The sequence below is a fragment of the Pimephales promelas genome, chromosome 14 (assembly GCF_988280905.1).
Source record: "Pimephales promelas chromosome 14, fPimPro1.hap1.1, whole genome shotgun sequence".
Classification (NCBI taxonomy): Eukaryota; Metazoa; Chordata; class Actinopteri; order Cypriniformes; family Leuciscidae; genus Pimephales; species Pimephales promelas.
This window is the reverse complement of record NC_142782.1, coordinates 15,861,588-15,874,947: the sequence shown is the minus strand read 5'-3', so window position 1 is coordinate 15,874,947 and position 13,360 is coordinate 15,861,588. Positions and strand designations below refer to the sequence as shown.

Below are 13,360 nucleotides of genomic sequence, written 5' to 3'. Positions count from 1 at the left end.
CAAAACAGCTAATTTTACAACAGGCCCCAAAAAATGACATTTTCAAATGGTTATAATATATTAACTGTGGGGTATTTTGTGCTGAAACTTCACAAATACATTCTAAGGACACCTGAGAACAATATTACATCTTGTAAAAAGGGGCATAATAGGTGCCCTTTAAATCTGAAAGCCGGATCTCTCTTCCATAGGCTTCCATGAAATCGAAACTTGACGGCCCACAAAAGTTAAAGACATCGTTAAAATAGTCCAAGTGACTACAGTGGCTCAATCTTAAGTTTATCAAGCGATGAGAATATTTTTTGTGCGTAAAAAAATTTACGCAAAATTTTTCATCACTTAAAAACAGCTAGGACAGGACGTGGAAACAGGACATGTGCAATGCAAGTTGAGATGTTGCCCATTGATAAAAACATAGCACTAGTTGTCAGATGAACAGATGCACGAGACGAGAGTTGTCGTATTTCCCCGCGTTTAATAAAACCACTCAAACGTTACTTACACTCGTCCTCATACATGGGGATCGAGCGAGAAAAAAAACACAAACAAACATCTGGTCACAATAGAAAAATAAAATAAAAGAAAGAATACAAAGAGTCGGCAGAGCGGTTATCTATCTCCTCTCCTCACTTGTCAAAATCTAACTGACACTACGCACACTATGCGCAGTTCTCATCTCAACTCAGATTTCTATAAAGGACTGTTGGTCACCCTATACTATCCTATTATTACAGAAATACTAATATAAATATTATCATATAGCTCTTTATGCTCAGAGACTAGCAGCTCAACATTCATCTTGCCCATAGGTATCTTATCTCTTCTTCGCCGTATGTGCGCTCGGCAAGACCGTTTTGTGTTTGAGCGCCCCCAAGTTGTGTTTTACTGTAACTTCAGAAGTACCAGACACGTGAGCAAACCGTTGGTCGGCTAGGTTTTGACGCGGCGCGTCAAACCAAAAAAACTAACCCGAGGCGTTTTTTTAAAAATTTCGCGTCGATGTGAACACTCACATTGGCGCCCATTGTTTAGTCACAAGGCATTAAACGTTGACGAATATCACGCGCGAAATTCGTTCCGGTGTGAACAGGGTTTACCTTGTCAAAAGTTAAAATAAAAAAATTTTTTTTTTTTTTTTAAATATATGATTATCAATGCGCATGAAATTACCAGATTACTGATTGCCCTGTTACAGTGTTTACTTTCTTTTTATTCACATTCATTTTTAAACAATGACTTTATTTGTGAAAAAAACCTGCAGATGGGATTGCAGATTCAAGAAGTTGCCATAGGGCACAAGCATGTTTATTTTAAAGATTTTTTTAAAATATAAGTTCATTAAATGTGTATATATATATATATATATATATATAGGCCATCGGCCACCCTGGTCTCTCAGGGGCCATCGGCCATCAAAAAACCCATACTCACACAATCTGTTAGAGACTGAGAGGTGGCTTGTGCACTCCACTTATAAACATCCACACATTTTTGATGCGAGTGCAAGACCTGCGAGAATGACTACAATTATGCACAATACAAGCACTATTTAACCTATGCGAATGAGACGAGTGAGTGAGAGAAGGGTGTGTGTCACTTCACAGTCAGAGAGAAGAGAGTGATAATGCTGATGTTATTGCATGTGCCGCTGACAACCAAACAAAACGTGAGACTGACCAGCCGCTCACTGGCAAGGGCCGATCATGCTAAAAATGGGCCGATTCTGGTCCCCAACAGGGCGATCGGTGCATTGTATACTAGCAAAAAAATTATTGGTGCCAAACTTTACCAGCATGCACCTGTTCTCAAAATTGACCATCAAATCAATTATTTTGAAAAATAATAATAAAAATGTCAGCACCTTAAAGGAGTAGTTCACTTTTAAAAAAAACTTTTGCTGATAATTTACTCACCCCCATGTCATCCAAGATATCCATGTTATTCTTTCTTCAGTCGAAAAGAGATTAAGGTTTTGGATGAAAACATTCCAGGATTTTCATAATTTCCCTATTCATCCCCAACTCTCTCTTTATCCCTAGCTCTCTTCAATAACAACCTGACCTCCATCCTTTCCCGCCTTCTAAATCATGCTTTCCCTATTCTTCCCCAACTCTCATCAATAACAGATCAACCTGACTACTACCATCCTGTTTCCCCTTCCACCTCATCCTTTCCCTATTCATCCCCAACTTTCTTCAATAACAGATCAACCTGACTACCATCCTTTTTCCCCTCTTCTACTTCATCCTTTCCCTATTCATCCCCAACTCTCTTCAATAACAGATCAACTTGACTACCATACCTTTCCCCCTTCCACTTCATAATTTCACTATTCATCCCCAACTCTCTTCAATAACAGATCAACCTGACTAACATCCCTTTTCCCCATCTACCCTATCCTTTCCCTATTTATTCCCATCTCACTTCATACCCAACTCTCTTCAATAACAGATCGACCTGACTGCCATTCCTTTCCCCCTTCCTCTTCATATTTTCCCTATTCACCCCCAACTCTCTTCAATTACAGACAAAGCTGACTACCATCCCTTTCCCCCTTGCACTTCATCATTACCCTATTCCCCAACTCTCTTCATCCCCAACTCTCTTCAATAACAGATAAACATGACCTCCATCCTTTTCCTCCTTCTACTTCATGCTTTCCCTATTCTTCCCCAACTCTCATCAATAACAGATCAACCTGACTACTACCATCCTGTTTCCCCTTCCACCTCATCCTTTCCCTATTCATCCCCAACTCTCTTCAATAACAGATCAACCTGACTACCATCCCTTTTCCCCTCTTCTACTTCATCCTTTCCTTAAGGACATCCCCAACACTCTTCAATAACAGATCAACTTGACTACCATACCTTTCCCCCTTCCACTTCATAATTTCACTATTCATCCCCAACTCTCTTCAATAACAGATCAACCTGACTCTCACCCCATTTCCTCTTCCACTTGATCCTTTCCCTATTCATCCCCAACTCTCTTCAATAACAGATCAACCTGACTCTCACCCCATTTCCTCTTCCACTTGATCATTTCCCTATTCATCCCCAACTCTCTTCAATAACAGATCAACCTGAATACCATCATGTTTCCCCATCTACCCTATCCTTTCCCTATTCATCCCCAACACAATTCATCCCCAACTCTCTTCCATAACAGATCAACCTGACTGCCATCCCTTTCCCCTTCCTCTTCATACTTTCCCTATTCACCCCCAACTCTCTTCAATTACAGACAAACCTGACAACCATCCTTTTTCCCCTTGCACTTCATCATTTCCCTATTCCCCAACTCTCTTCATCCCCAACTCTCTTCAATAACAGATCAACCTGACCTCCATCCTTTTCCGCCTTCTACTTCATGCTTTCCCTATTCTTCCCCAACTCTCGTCAAGAACAGATCAACCTGACTACTACCATCCTGTTTCCCCTTCCACCTCATCCTTTCCCTATTCATCCCCAACTCTCTTCAATAACAGATCAACCTGACTACCATCCCTTTTCCCCTCTTCTACTTCATCCTTTCCCTATTCATCCCCAACTCATTTCAATAACAGATCGACCTGACTGCCATTCCTTTTCCCCTTCCTCTTCATATTTTCCCTATTCACCCCCAACTCTCTTCAATTACAGACAAAGCTGACTACCATCCCTTTCCCCCTTGCACTTCATCATTACCCTATTCCCCAACTCTCTTCAATAACAGATAAACATGACCTCCATCCCTTTCCTCCTTCTACTTCATGCTTTCCCTATTCTTCCCCAACTCTCATCAATAACAGATCAACCTGACTACTACCATCCTGTTTCCCCTTCCACCTCATCCTTTCCCTATTCATCCCCAACTCTCTTCAATAACAGATCAACCTGACTACCATCCCTTTCCCCCTCTTCTACTTCATCCTTTCCTTAAGGACATCCCCAACACTCTTCAATAACAGATCAACTTGACTACCATACCTTTCCCCCTTCCACTTCATAATTTCACTATTCATCCCCAACTCTCTTCAATAACAGATCAACCTGACTCTCACCCCATTTCCTCTTCCACTTGATCCTTTCCCTATTCATCCCTAACTCTCTTCAATAACAGATCAACCTGAATACCATCATGTTTCCCCATCTACCCTATCCTTTCCCTATTCATCCCCAACACAATTCATCCCCAACTCTCTTCCATAACAGATCAACCTGACTGCCATCCCTTTCCCCTTCCTCTTCATACTTTCCCTATTCACCCCCAACTCTCTTCAATTACAGACAAACCTGACAACCATCCTTTTTCCCCTTGCACTTCATCATTTCCCTATTCCCCAACTCTCTTCATCCCCAACTCTCTTCAATAACAGATCAACCTGACCTCCATCCTTTTCCGCCTTCTACTTCATGCTTTCCCTATTCTTCCCCAACTCTCGTCAAGAACAGATCAACCTGACTACCATCCCTTTTCCCCTCTTCTACTTCATCCTTTCCCTATTCATCCCCAACTCTCTTCAATAACAGATCAACCTGACTACCATCCCTTTTCCCCATCTACCCTATCCTTTCCCTATTCATCCACAACTCACTTCATCCCCAACTCTCTTCAATAACAGATCAACCTGACTGCCATCCCTTTTCCCCTTCCTCTTCATACTTTCCCTATTCACCCCCAACTCTCTTCAATATAGACAAACCTGACTACCATCCCTTTTGCCCTTGCACTTCATCATTTCCCTGTTCCCCAACTCTCTTCAATAACAGACCAACCTAACCTCCATCTTTTCCCCCCTTCTACTTCTTGCTTTCCCTATTCTTCCCCAACTCTCACCAATAACAGATCAACCTGACTACTACCATCCTGTTTCCCCTTCCACCTCATCCTTTCCCCATTCATCCCCAACTCTCTTCCATAACAGATCAACCTGACTACCATCCCTTTTCCCATCTTCTACTTCATCCTTTACCTATTCACCCTTGACTTTCTTCAATAACAGATCAACCTGACTACCATCCCCTTTCCCCTCTTCTACTTCATCCTTTCCCTATTCATCCCCAACTCTCTTCAATAACAGATCAACCTGACTACCATCCCCTTTACCCTCTTCTACTTCATCCTTTCCCTATTCATCCCCAACTCTCTTCAATAACAGATCAACCTGACTACCATCCCTTTTCCCCTTTCACCTCAGCCTTTCCCTTTTCATCCCCAACTCTCTTCATACCCAACACTTTTCAATAAAAGATCAACCTGACTCTTACCCCATTTCCACTTCCACTGCATATTTTCCCCATTCATCCCCAGTTCTAGGGCTGTGCCATATCATACCATCCAAGATAATAATATTTTACATGATAAAAAGTGTCATATCACGATATTGATGATATCGTTGTGCGAGGACGCGATATTGATGATATAGTGGCATGATGACGCATGGCATATTTACGTTACTTAACACGCGCACAACAACAAAACTACCTGAGTAATAGCACAGCGGATGTCAGCCTCCGAATCCGACTAAGATTTAGTTCCTAAAAAGGGAGCTACTTCAATAGTATGGAAGTGGTTTGGGTACAAGAGGTCAGATCTCCAACAAAACACTTTTTTTTTTTTTTAAATATGCATGAAAACTGTTAATGCTAAAGCTGGAAACATAACAAATCATGTCCTATTTTTGGTTTGTTAACATGTCTTTGGTCTGTATAGCATTCATATTTCATTCGAACCGCACCAGAGTTTGTTTGGAAGTGGGCCGAGACCCATCTTTTCAGCAGTTTGGTGTGCACAAGGGTTCGCAGCATTCACATGTATTTAAATGCACCACACTAACGGAGCAATCGCACCAGGGTTCGTTTTAATAAAACTGAACATGCCAAGTGTGAACACACTCTTAGTTTACTTTCACAAAAGTATGTTTTTGGTTAGATACTTTGACTTTTTATTGAGTACAATTCTGACGAGTACCCATACGTTAACTCAAGGTTCTAGGACAACAATAACCAATTATAACCTCAACCTTTTTCAAACTAACTTTGCAAAGAGAATCTCTAAGCCAAAATAATGATTTTAAAAAAAGCCAAACTAGCTACTTATAAAAATACTTTTGTCCATACTCTTAAAAAAAAAAAAGATAGCTAGCCCAGGTGATTGATGCTCTAAGAAGGAATGTAACTGTTTTCTTTAGTAGCCTATAGTTTTACTATCATTCAACTAGCCTATCTGGCAAAAACCCAGTTCAGCAAGGACCAACTGATTGCCTTGAAGCCTTTTTACGCCACTGTGTTTCCTGTCTTTTTTTCATGATGCGTGTGTGCACAACTGACACTCTGGTTCAGCCAGTTTGGCAGAGGTAAAATACTTTCCATGCTCTAGCAACAACACCAATGAATGAGCATGACTGGCAGGGCTTCACTACACACACATGTTGAAGCCCATCACCTGCACACAAATTACAGATGACGACGACATTCAGCATATGTGCGGAAATCACCTGATAAGCTAACCTGTCAGAAAAGACTACTGAGAAAGTGAAATCACTAAGAAAAATGTGAATTTTAAAAAGTGACAGGATTTATAAATATGCCTGTATTATGTTGACTTATTAAGATTCAACTGAGCTATGTTGATTAACAGACTTTAGATAAATACACTACAGTTCAAAAGATGTAATGTTTTTAAAAGAAGTCTCGTATGGCTGCTTTTATTTGATCAAAAACACAGTTAAAACAGTCATATTGTGAAATTGAAATTTTAAATAACTTTTCTATTTGAATATATTTTAAAATAATTTAATTTATTAATTTATTCCTGTAATATAGGATAAAATCTATACTTGTTGAACAATAGAATTAATTTAACTGATCTCAAACATTTAAAAAGCAGTGTAGCTGATACCCTCTCTTTTAAAAACAAACTCGTGTACTGTGTAAATTGTTTCAAGACAAAATTAGAAGCTTGAAAGGCATGGAAAGTGCTACAATACCAAGCACAGAATCACATAACTGCAGATCCACAGCTTGACTGAATGTAGAAAACTTGATTAACAACAACCAGAAAAATACCACAACTAATGTTTATCCTGGCAACAATACTGATGATTAAAAAATAATAACTATTAGCCTACTGAAAAAAAAAAAAAAAAATCAGAGCAAGCATGCCTTAACTAAATCGTACACCGCACAATAAAGCATACAAAAGGCATAAATATGAAGTACACCACAGTTCAAGCTATTGGAAATGTCCATCCATATATTGTTACCATAGTAACGACTGAAAATCGGTTATGGGATCATGGTACCCTTCAAACAGCTTTTATAATATTTGTAATTTTGTTTAATTTACATTGTGTTGACATTGTTAGCTAATACGACAATACCCAAGTTCCCTATGAAAACGTTAACGTATTGTTGCATTAACAATACATTTAGTAAACATAGTATTTTGGCGTAAACAATATTATGGTATTTTTGTAATGGTCAGAAATGTAAATAGCTCGCGTGTGAGTTTCTTTGTTAGCTGATTTGACTAGCCTGCTTTATTATTCCCATTAGTCTCAAGAGTCAAGATCAACCGAAGCAGCCTGACATAAAGCAGGTAAAAACACACACAACGTGATAAAAGCACAACGTTTCACTTTACACACATTTTCGTCAACTTCAAATAGCCGTCTGTCTGTCCCACCTGTGTGTGAGCAGCAGTTTAGGATCTGAGCTCAACCAAACTTCGCTGCTGTCTGTCGGGAATAGACCAGAGCGAGCGTCGTCCTGTTGATCGCTGGTTAATGTTCCTCGTTATTTAGTTGCTTTATCCCGCATGAATCGCACCAGGACACCATTCCCCACACATGTACCGCTGTATAAACGGCCGTCTTTCTATGAACACTATCACAGGCTGGCTCACACAAACTTGCTGAGGGAGCCGGAAGGCGGTACAGGATCGCATTGCACGGAAGGATGGAGGATTTGTTTTGGTACGCCAGACTGGGACAGTGTGGAGGGGGAGAGTGAGTCCGTACGCCCCCTTGTGTGTGATGATAAAATAGACCAAGATGTCTTCGATTGACGCTTGGCTTGATCACGCAAAAACGGATTTCCTTCAAACCTGTTGCGTTGGTGAAGTTACGACCGACCGAGACAACTCCCATATTTATTATTAGTTATTTACTTCGCAACGGCAAAACACATATTTATATACGTTTGATGTTGTAGTAGACCTAATGATAATAATTGTATTATAGACCAATAGGCTACCTATGAACGTCTACCTTTATTATTTAGTGATGGCCTTTCATTTATAAAACTGCGCTTCTTTTTCACAGTGACATAACATATTTGCACAGAAATGTGAAAATAATAATATATATTTTTAAAATGTCCCTAGTTTTGAAGGCTGTGTGTAGGCCTATGGTTTGTAGACTAATAAAAGTAGATACACTAAGTGTTTCCCTAAAGCATACCATCGCCTGATAAGTATGATACAACGGCTCCTGAGGTTGGAATGCCTCTCAATTGCTATTGTAGGCTAACCAGTTCAACCCTCATAATCCTGCTTAATCTGTATAATATCTGCATTCTGTGTGTCTAAATAAACAAAATGCTTCACACAAACTAGCCAATAAATTTACTTAATAAAACCACTACTAATAAAATGAGTTCCAATGAATGTTTCTTTTTCCAATGTCTTATATCTATTTATTTGTAATTTGTTGTTTTGTTTTATAAATGGATGCTGTGGATGGTGCATATGGCCTCAATAGGTGTTTAGTTGTCAATCAATGGTTTCCTGTAGCCAGCAGAGGGGGCCATTATAGGCTTTAAATAACTATCTTCGTTGGACTCTCCATATAGGCATAGTGTTGTTTTTTTTTATACTGTACAAACTTTTATAACCTACTGTAGGCATATCACCTTACACTAAACCCACAGGCAACTTTCTACATTTTTACATTTTCATTTAGTAGGCCTATGCTTACTAATCCATTTCCCTTGTAGAGATCGCTGACTGGTCCCCACAGTGTAGGGGATCTCAGGGTTTACTACTATACAAATGATAATAATAGACATGGATTAGACATGCATGCAAAATAATTTAAATTCATTTTGACCGAAAAAGTAAATTTAAATGATCTAATTTGAATTGGTTCAAGGTCACTTTAATTAATTCAGCAATGGTTATAAAATGTGGATTTTTTTTTTTTTTTTAAACTCGTGAAAAAAAAAATACATTTTAGAAATTCTGAGAGAACGCATGGCTCAAAATTGACAATTTATTTCCGGTTTTAATGACTACAGTACAAACATTAGAATTCACTTTGAAGTTGAAGTTTAGAGATATGCCGCCACCTTGTGGTCGTTAGCTTTCGTCCGCTGTAAATACACTCCTTTAAACTCAATGTATCGTTTCGTAAACTTCTAACACACCACAAAAATCTCGCGGGAGTGGGGGAGGATATCTGTGTTTATTTTCTTTCACAGCCACAGATGGTTTCAGAGGCTGTGAGACTGACTGGCACGCAGAACGGCTGTCGGGGATGAAGCTGCAGCTTTGGGGGGAAAATTGCATTTATTGCATGCATAGCTGGGGCACGAGAAATAAGCTCTCATGATGTTAATGCAAATAGTTATGTTTGCTGTTTTGGTTTTGAGCGTCAGACCCGGAGAAGGTTACCCCAATTATAAAGATGACTACATGGATGAGGACTTGGCCACCTTCGACTATTACAAAGGGACGGATGAGTTTGATGAGGGGAACAGGACGCAAGAGTGTGAGGAGTGTGTGCCGGAGTTGTGCCCGCTGGCGCAGGGCTGTAGAGCGGGGCTGGTGCAGGACAGTTGCGGCTGCTGCTCTCAATGCGCCAACCTGGAGGGACAGACCTGTGATCTCGGCCAGAGAAATCTCTATTATGGATTGTGTGGAAAGGACATGGAGTGCAAACTGGACAGTTCAGATGGAGCGGACGGTGATGAGCCAGAAGCGCAGTGTGTCTGTTCGTCTCAGAAACCTCTATGTGGCTCAGACGGACAGACCTATATGAATCTCTGCAAATACAAAGAAGCAGCTTATTCAAAGCCTGGACTCAGTGCGAGCGACGGGCCATGCAGGACAGGTAGTAGTACGAATATTACAATCAATTATCACAGCATTTTACAACCACATATTTACTTGTTCTTTCTTTCTTTCTTTCTTTCTTTCTTTCTTTCTTTCTTTCTTTCTTTCTTTCTTTCTTTCTTTCTTTCTTTCTTTCTTTCTTTCTTAGTATTTTTCTATATTTCTTTTCTTTTTTAAAATGTATTTATTTATAACATGAGTGTTTTTCAAACCAACATTTAGTATAATTTAATTGAAAGTTTTTCTTTTTTTCTTTTTTAAATGCATAGATTAGACTTTTTCAAGTATTTTTCTAACATTTATGTATATGCATGCATGTATGTATATGTATGTACAGTATGTATGTATTTCTCTAATAGGCTAAATAGAGTTGTAATAGCTCAAGTATTTTTTTTTTTTTTACAAGAAGCATCTTGTAATATATATATATATAAAGATTCTCTCTTCCAGTCTTTTAATTTTCTTTCACACTTGGAACTGAAGTGTTATATCAAGAGTGTTTTTCTCTCTAAGCTGCCGGAATTTTGGACCTCACCCCTATAATTTTCCCAGTGACTTTAAAGACTGGGTTTATGACCTTTAAGCTGCTCTTCACATCAAGCTGACATAGGAAGTTGTTTCTGAATGTGGTCCCTGATATGTCCTCTTTCTGTTTCTGTCTATTTCTGGTAAGCCCCCGTCATCAAAGTGCCACCGCAAAATCTGGTAAATGTAACGGGCAGCAGTATTGCATTTCTCTGCGAGGTATTTGCATTTCCCATGGCGCTAGTGGAATGGATGAAAGATGGAAAAGAGGTCATTTTACCTGGCGATGATCCCCACATATCTGTTCAGGTAAAGTATAGGTCCAAATGTAATAGCGTTGTTTTAAAAAGAAACTTTGTAAAGTAATATAGCTATAGCTTTGACTTGGGCCACACAGTATCTGCAGCCACAGAACTCTAATAGCTATATCCATGTCATTCATAAAAGTCTACTCATCTCCTTCCATGTGTCCGTTTATTAAATATTTAGGCTAATACATGATACCACGTTGAAATAAATTATTCTCAATAACAGTTTTTTTCTCCACAAAATGAGTGCAGAAAATGTGATTAAAGCCAGCAAATTTGATTTGATTATTCATGTCTAACTGCACTGTTTATGGTTCCAAGATTTAGGACATTCCTAGCTGTGTGCCTTAATGAACTTGTCAAGAATTATATATATACAGTGTTGTGCAAGTTACTTCCAAACTGTAATACATTAGGTATTACTTGTTACTGTTATTTAAAAGTAATTCATTACCTTACAATATTACTGTCTCAGAATTGTAATTCGTTACATTACTCATGTATTACTTTTGAGTTACTTTCACCAAAATAACTAAGTAGAACTTAACTTTTGGGCTGTAACGATATGCAATATGAAACCGGAATCACGATTCGCCACACGACTCAGATCCACAAACCTACAGAATCGCGACACACCTCTTCCAACTCCAGCGTTATTCTCCGTACCGTCCAGATCCAATGCTGCCTTATCTTTAAATTAGGCTATTAGTATTATTTGAAGTTAACATTATAAAATACGTAGACCTACACCACAAAACTAGTTGAGGATAAATTATTTAAAATTGGGGAAGTCCAGCATTATGGACATGATGACATTTGCAGTCAAAACTTGAAATAAAAATTCTCCGAAAATTCATGTATTGAAACGTATATAGGCTACTTCCTTAAAGGACTCCAGACATTAGACAAATATCAGTCTATGTTTTATTTTTAGTATTAGGGAAAAGACACACATTCATGCGTGACAAAAAAATAGGAGGCAAAATATATTTGTTGTAATTCTGTTAATTACACTGCGCAAATCAGATCAGGAAGGGTTGGCTCTCCAGTCTCCATAGAACTTAAAATATTCATTTTATTTTAGTTTTCGTGTTCGCATTTCTGAGGAAAAAACAATGTTACAGCTGCGACCGCTCTGAACTGGCACTAAAAGACTGCTTTAAAACTTCCACATAGTCTGTTGCCTTTAAGAAGTAAAAGCAGACAATACACTGTAATACAACTGTAATACAAGCCTCACTGAACATGTAACGAGTAAAATATTACTGAAAATTGATTAGTAATGCCTTACACTACTGCGTTACAGCAAAAACTAATATGTTACTGTAATGTATTACTTTTGTAATGTGTTACTCCCAACACTGTATATATATATATATATATATATATATATATATATATGGATCCCCTTCCTCAGCAGATATAGGAAAAATGTAGCCTAATCTATTTTAGGATCCACCTCAGCCTTTCCATTTCGTTTTCCATTTCTTTTTTCCTGTAGTCACGAGGTGGCCCTCAAAAGTATGAACTTTCCAGTTGGCTGCAGATTGAAGAGGCCAGTCAGATGGATTCTGGCACATACAGGTGCATTGCTCGAAATGAGCTTGGTCACATCTCAGCCACAGCAATTTTAGGAATCCTTCCACCAGGTAAAAAGATATACCCCGAGCTGTAATGCTGCCCACACATTAAGACTTTCTGTCTCATTACCTTTATGTAAAATGTATTGTTTTATTTTTTACTCAGATGAGATGTCTGCCTATTTGGAACAAAACACGAATGAAATGATGGGCTATGACCAATTACGGGACTATGACACGGATTATTACTAAACATCCAAGACCCTCAAGGAAAACAATGTTTTTCACTTATTAAATTTGTGACATGGCAAGAAGACACTTAGGCATTGACTGCAAAAAAAAGTAAAAGCCCCCACCCCCAAGAGCATTTTCTACATCTGGATAATCAAACATGGAGGCAGCAGGGAATAAGCTTGAATAAATTCCCAATGGCACAGGCCACTAAAAGGGATGAAAAACACACCATGAGATGAGCGGAGGAGCAATTGGAGCAGTTCAGGAACTGCTAGAAGCTCTAAAATTCGGCACAGAGAGCAGCTACTGGAGCTCAATGTCCCTTTTCTTTCAACCACTCTCCTTCAAAACATGAACAAAACATAAATAAATGTGAAATGTGTGAGAGCTGCATGATTCTGACAAAAATATGTATTTGTTGATCCTTTCTTTTCGTATTATAAGTGCAGTTATGAATTTTGATCTGTAGAATTGACTTTAAAATCATTTGTGTGTGTTTCAACACTTTTTTCGCTTTTGTTCTAAAATTTCTTTTTTTAAACGTATTGTAAATATAACATTACAACTCAACTGGAGTAAACAGAAATGGAATGTTGTAATCGTCCCTTTCACAAT

The 13,360-nt window shown here is 38.7% G+C and overlaps 2 protein-coding genes across 3 annotated transcripts in view; one reads left to right on the top strand and one right to left on the bottom strand.

Moving 5' to 3' along the window:
• The window catches only part of LOC120473513 (uncharacterized), a 48,659-nt gene extending 40,697 nt beyond the window's left edge, over positions 1 to 7,962 (bottom strand). The window contains exon 1 of one of the 2 annotated variants that reach the window (XM_039663419.2): positions 7,634 to 7,962. The gene's annotated coding sequence lies outside the window, so the exon portion shown is untranslated. The remainder of the gene's footprint in view (positions 1 to 7,633) is intronic. The other variant, XM_039663418.2, reaches the window with a different exon arrangement.
• Positions 7,963 to 9,452: 1,490 nt separating this feature from the next.
• On the top strand, positions 9,453 to 12,841 carry kazald3 (Kazal-type serine peptidase inhibitor domain 3). The gene is made up of 4 exons (XM_039663417.2): positions 9,453 to 10,096; positions 10,772 to 10,932; positions 12,433 to 12,580; positions 12,678 to 12,841. The coding sequence occupies exons 1-4, from the start codon at positions 9,592 to 9,594 to the stop codon at positions 12,761 to 12,763; spliced, it is 900 nt and encodes a 299-aa protein (XP_039519351.2). The 5' UTR covers positions 9,453 to 9,591; the 3' UTR covers positions 12,764 to 12,841.
• The last annotated feature ends 519 nt before the right edge of the window (positions 12,842 to 13,360 follow it).

Coding starts and splice junctions, on each gene's coding strand:
- kazald3 (XM_039663417.2), top strand. CDS start 9,592: ATGATGTTAATGCAAATAGTTATGTTTGCTGTTTTGGTTTTGAGCGTC. Junction 10,097..10,771: donor CGACGGGCCATGCAGGACAG/GTAGTAGTACGA, acceptor ATTTCTGGTAAG/CCCCCGTCATCAAAGTGCCA. Junction 10,933..12,432: donor ATCCCCACATATCTGTTCAG/GTAAAGTATAGG, acceptor TTTTTCCTGTAG/TCACGAGGTGGCCCTCAAAA.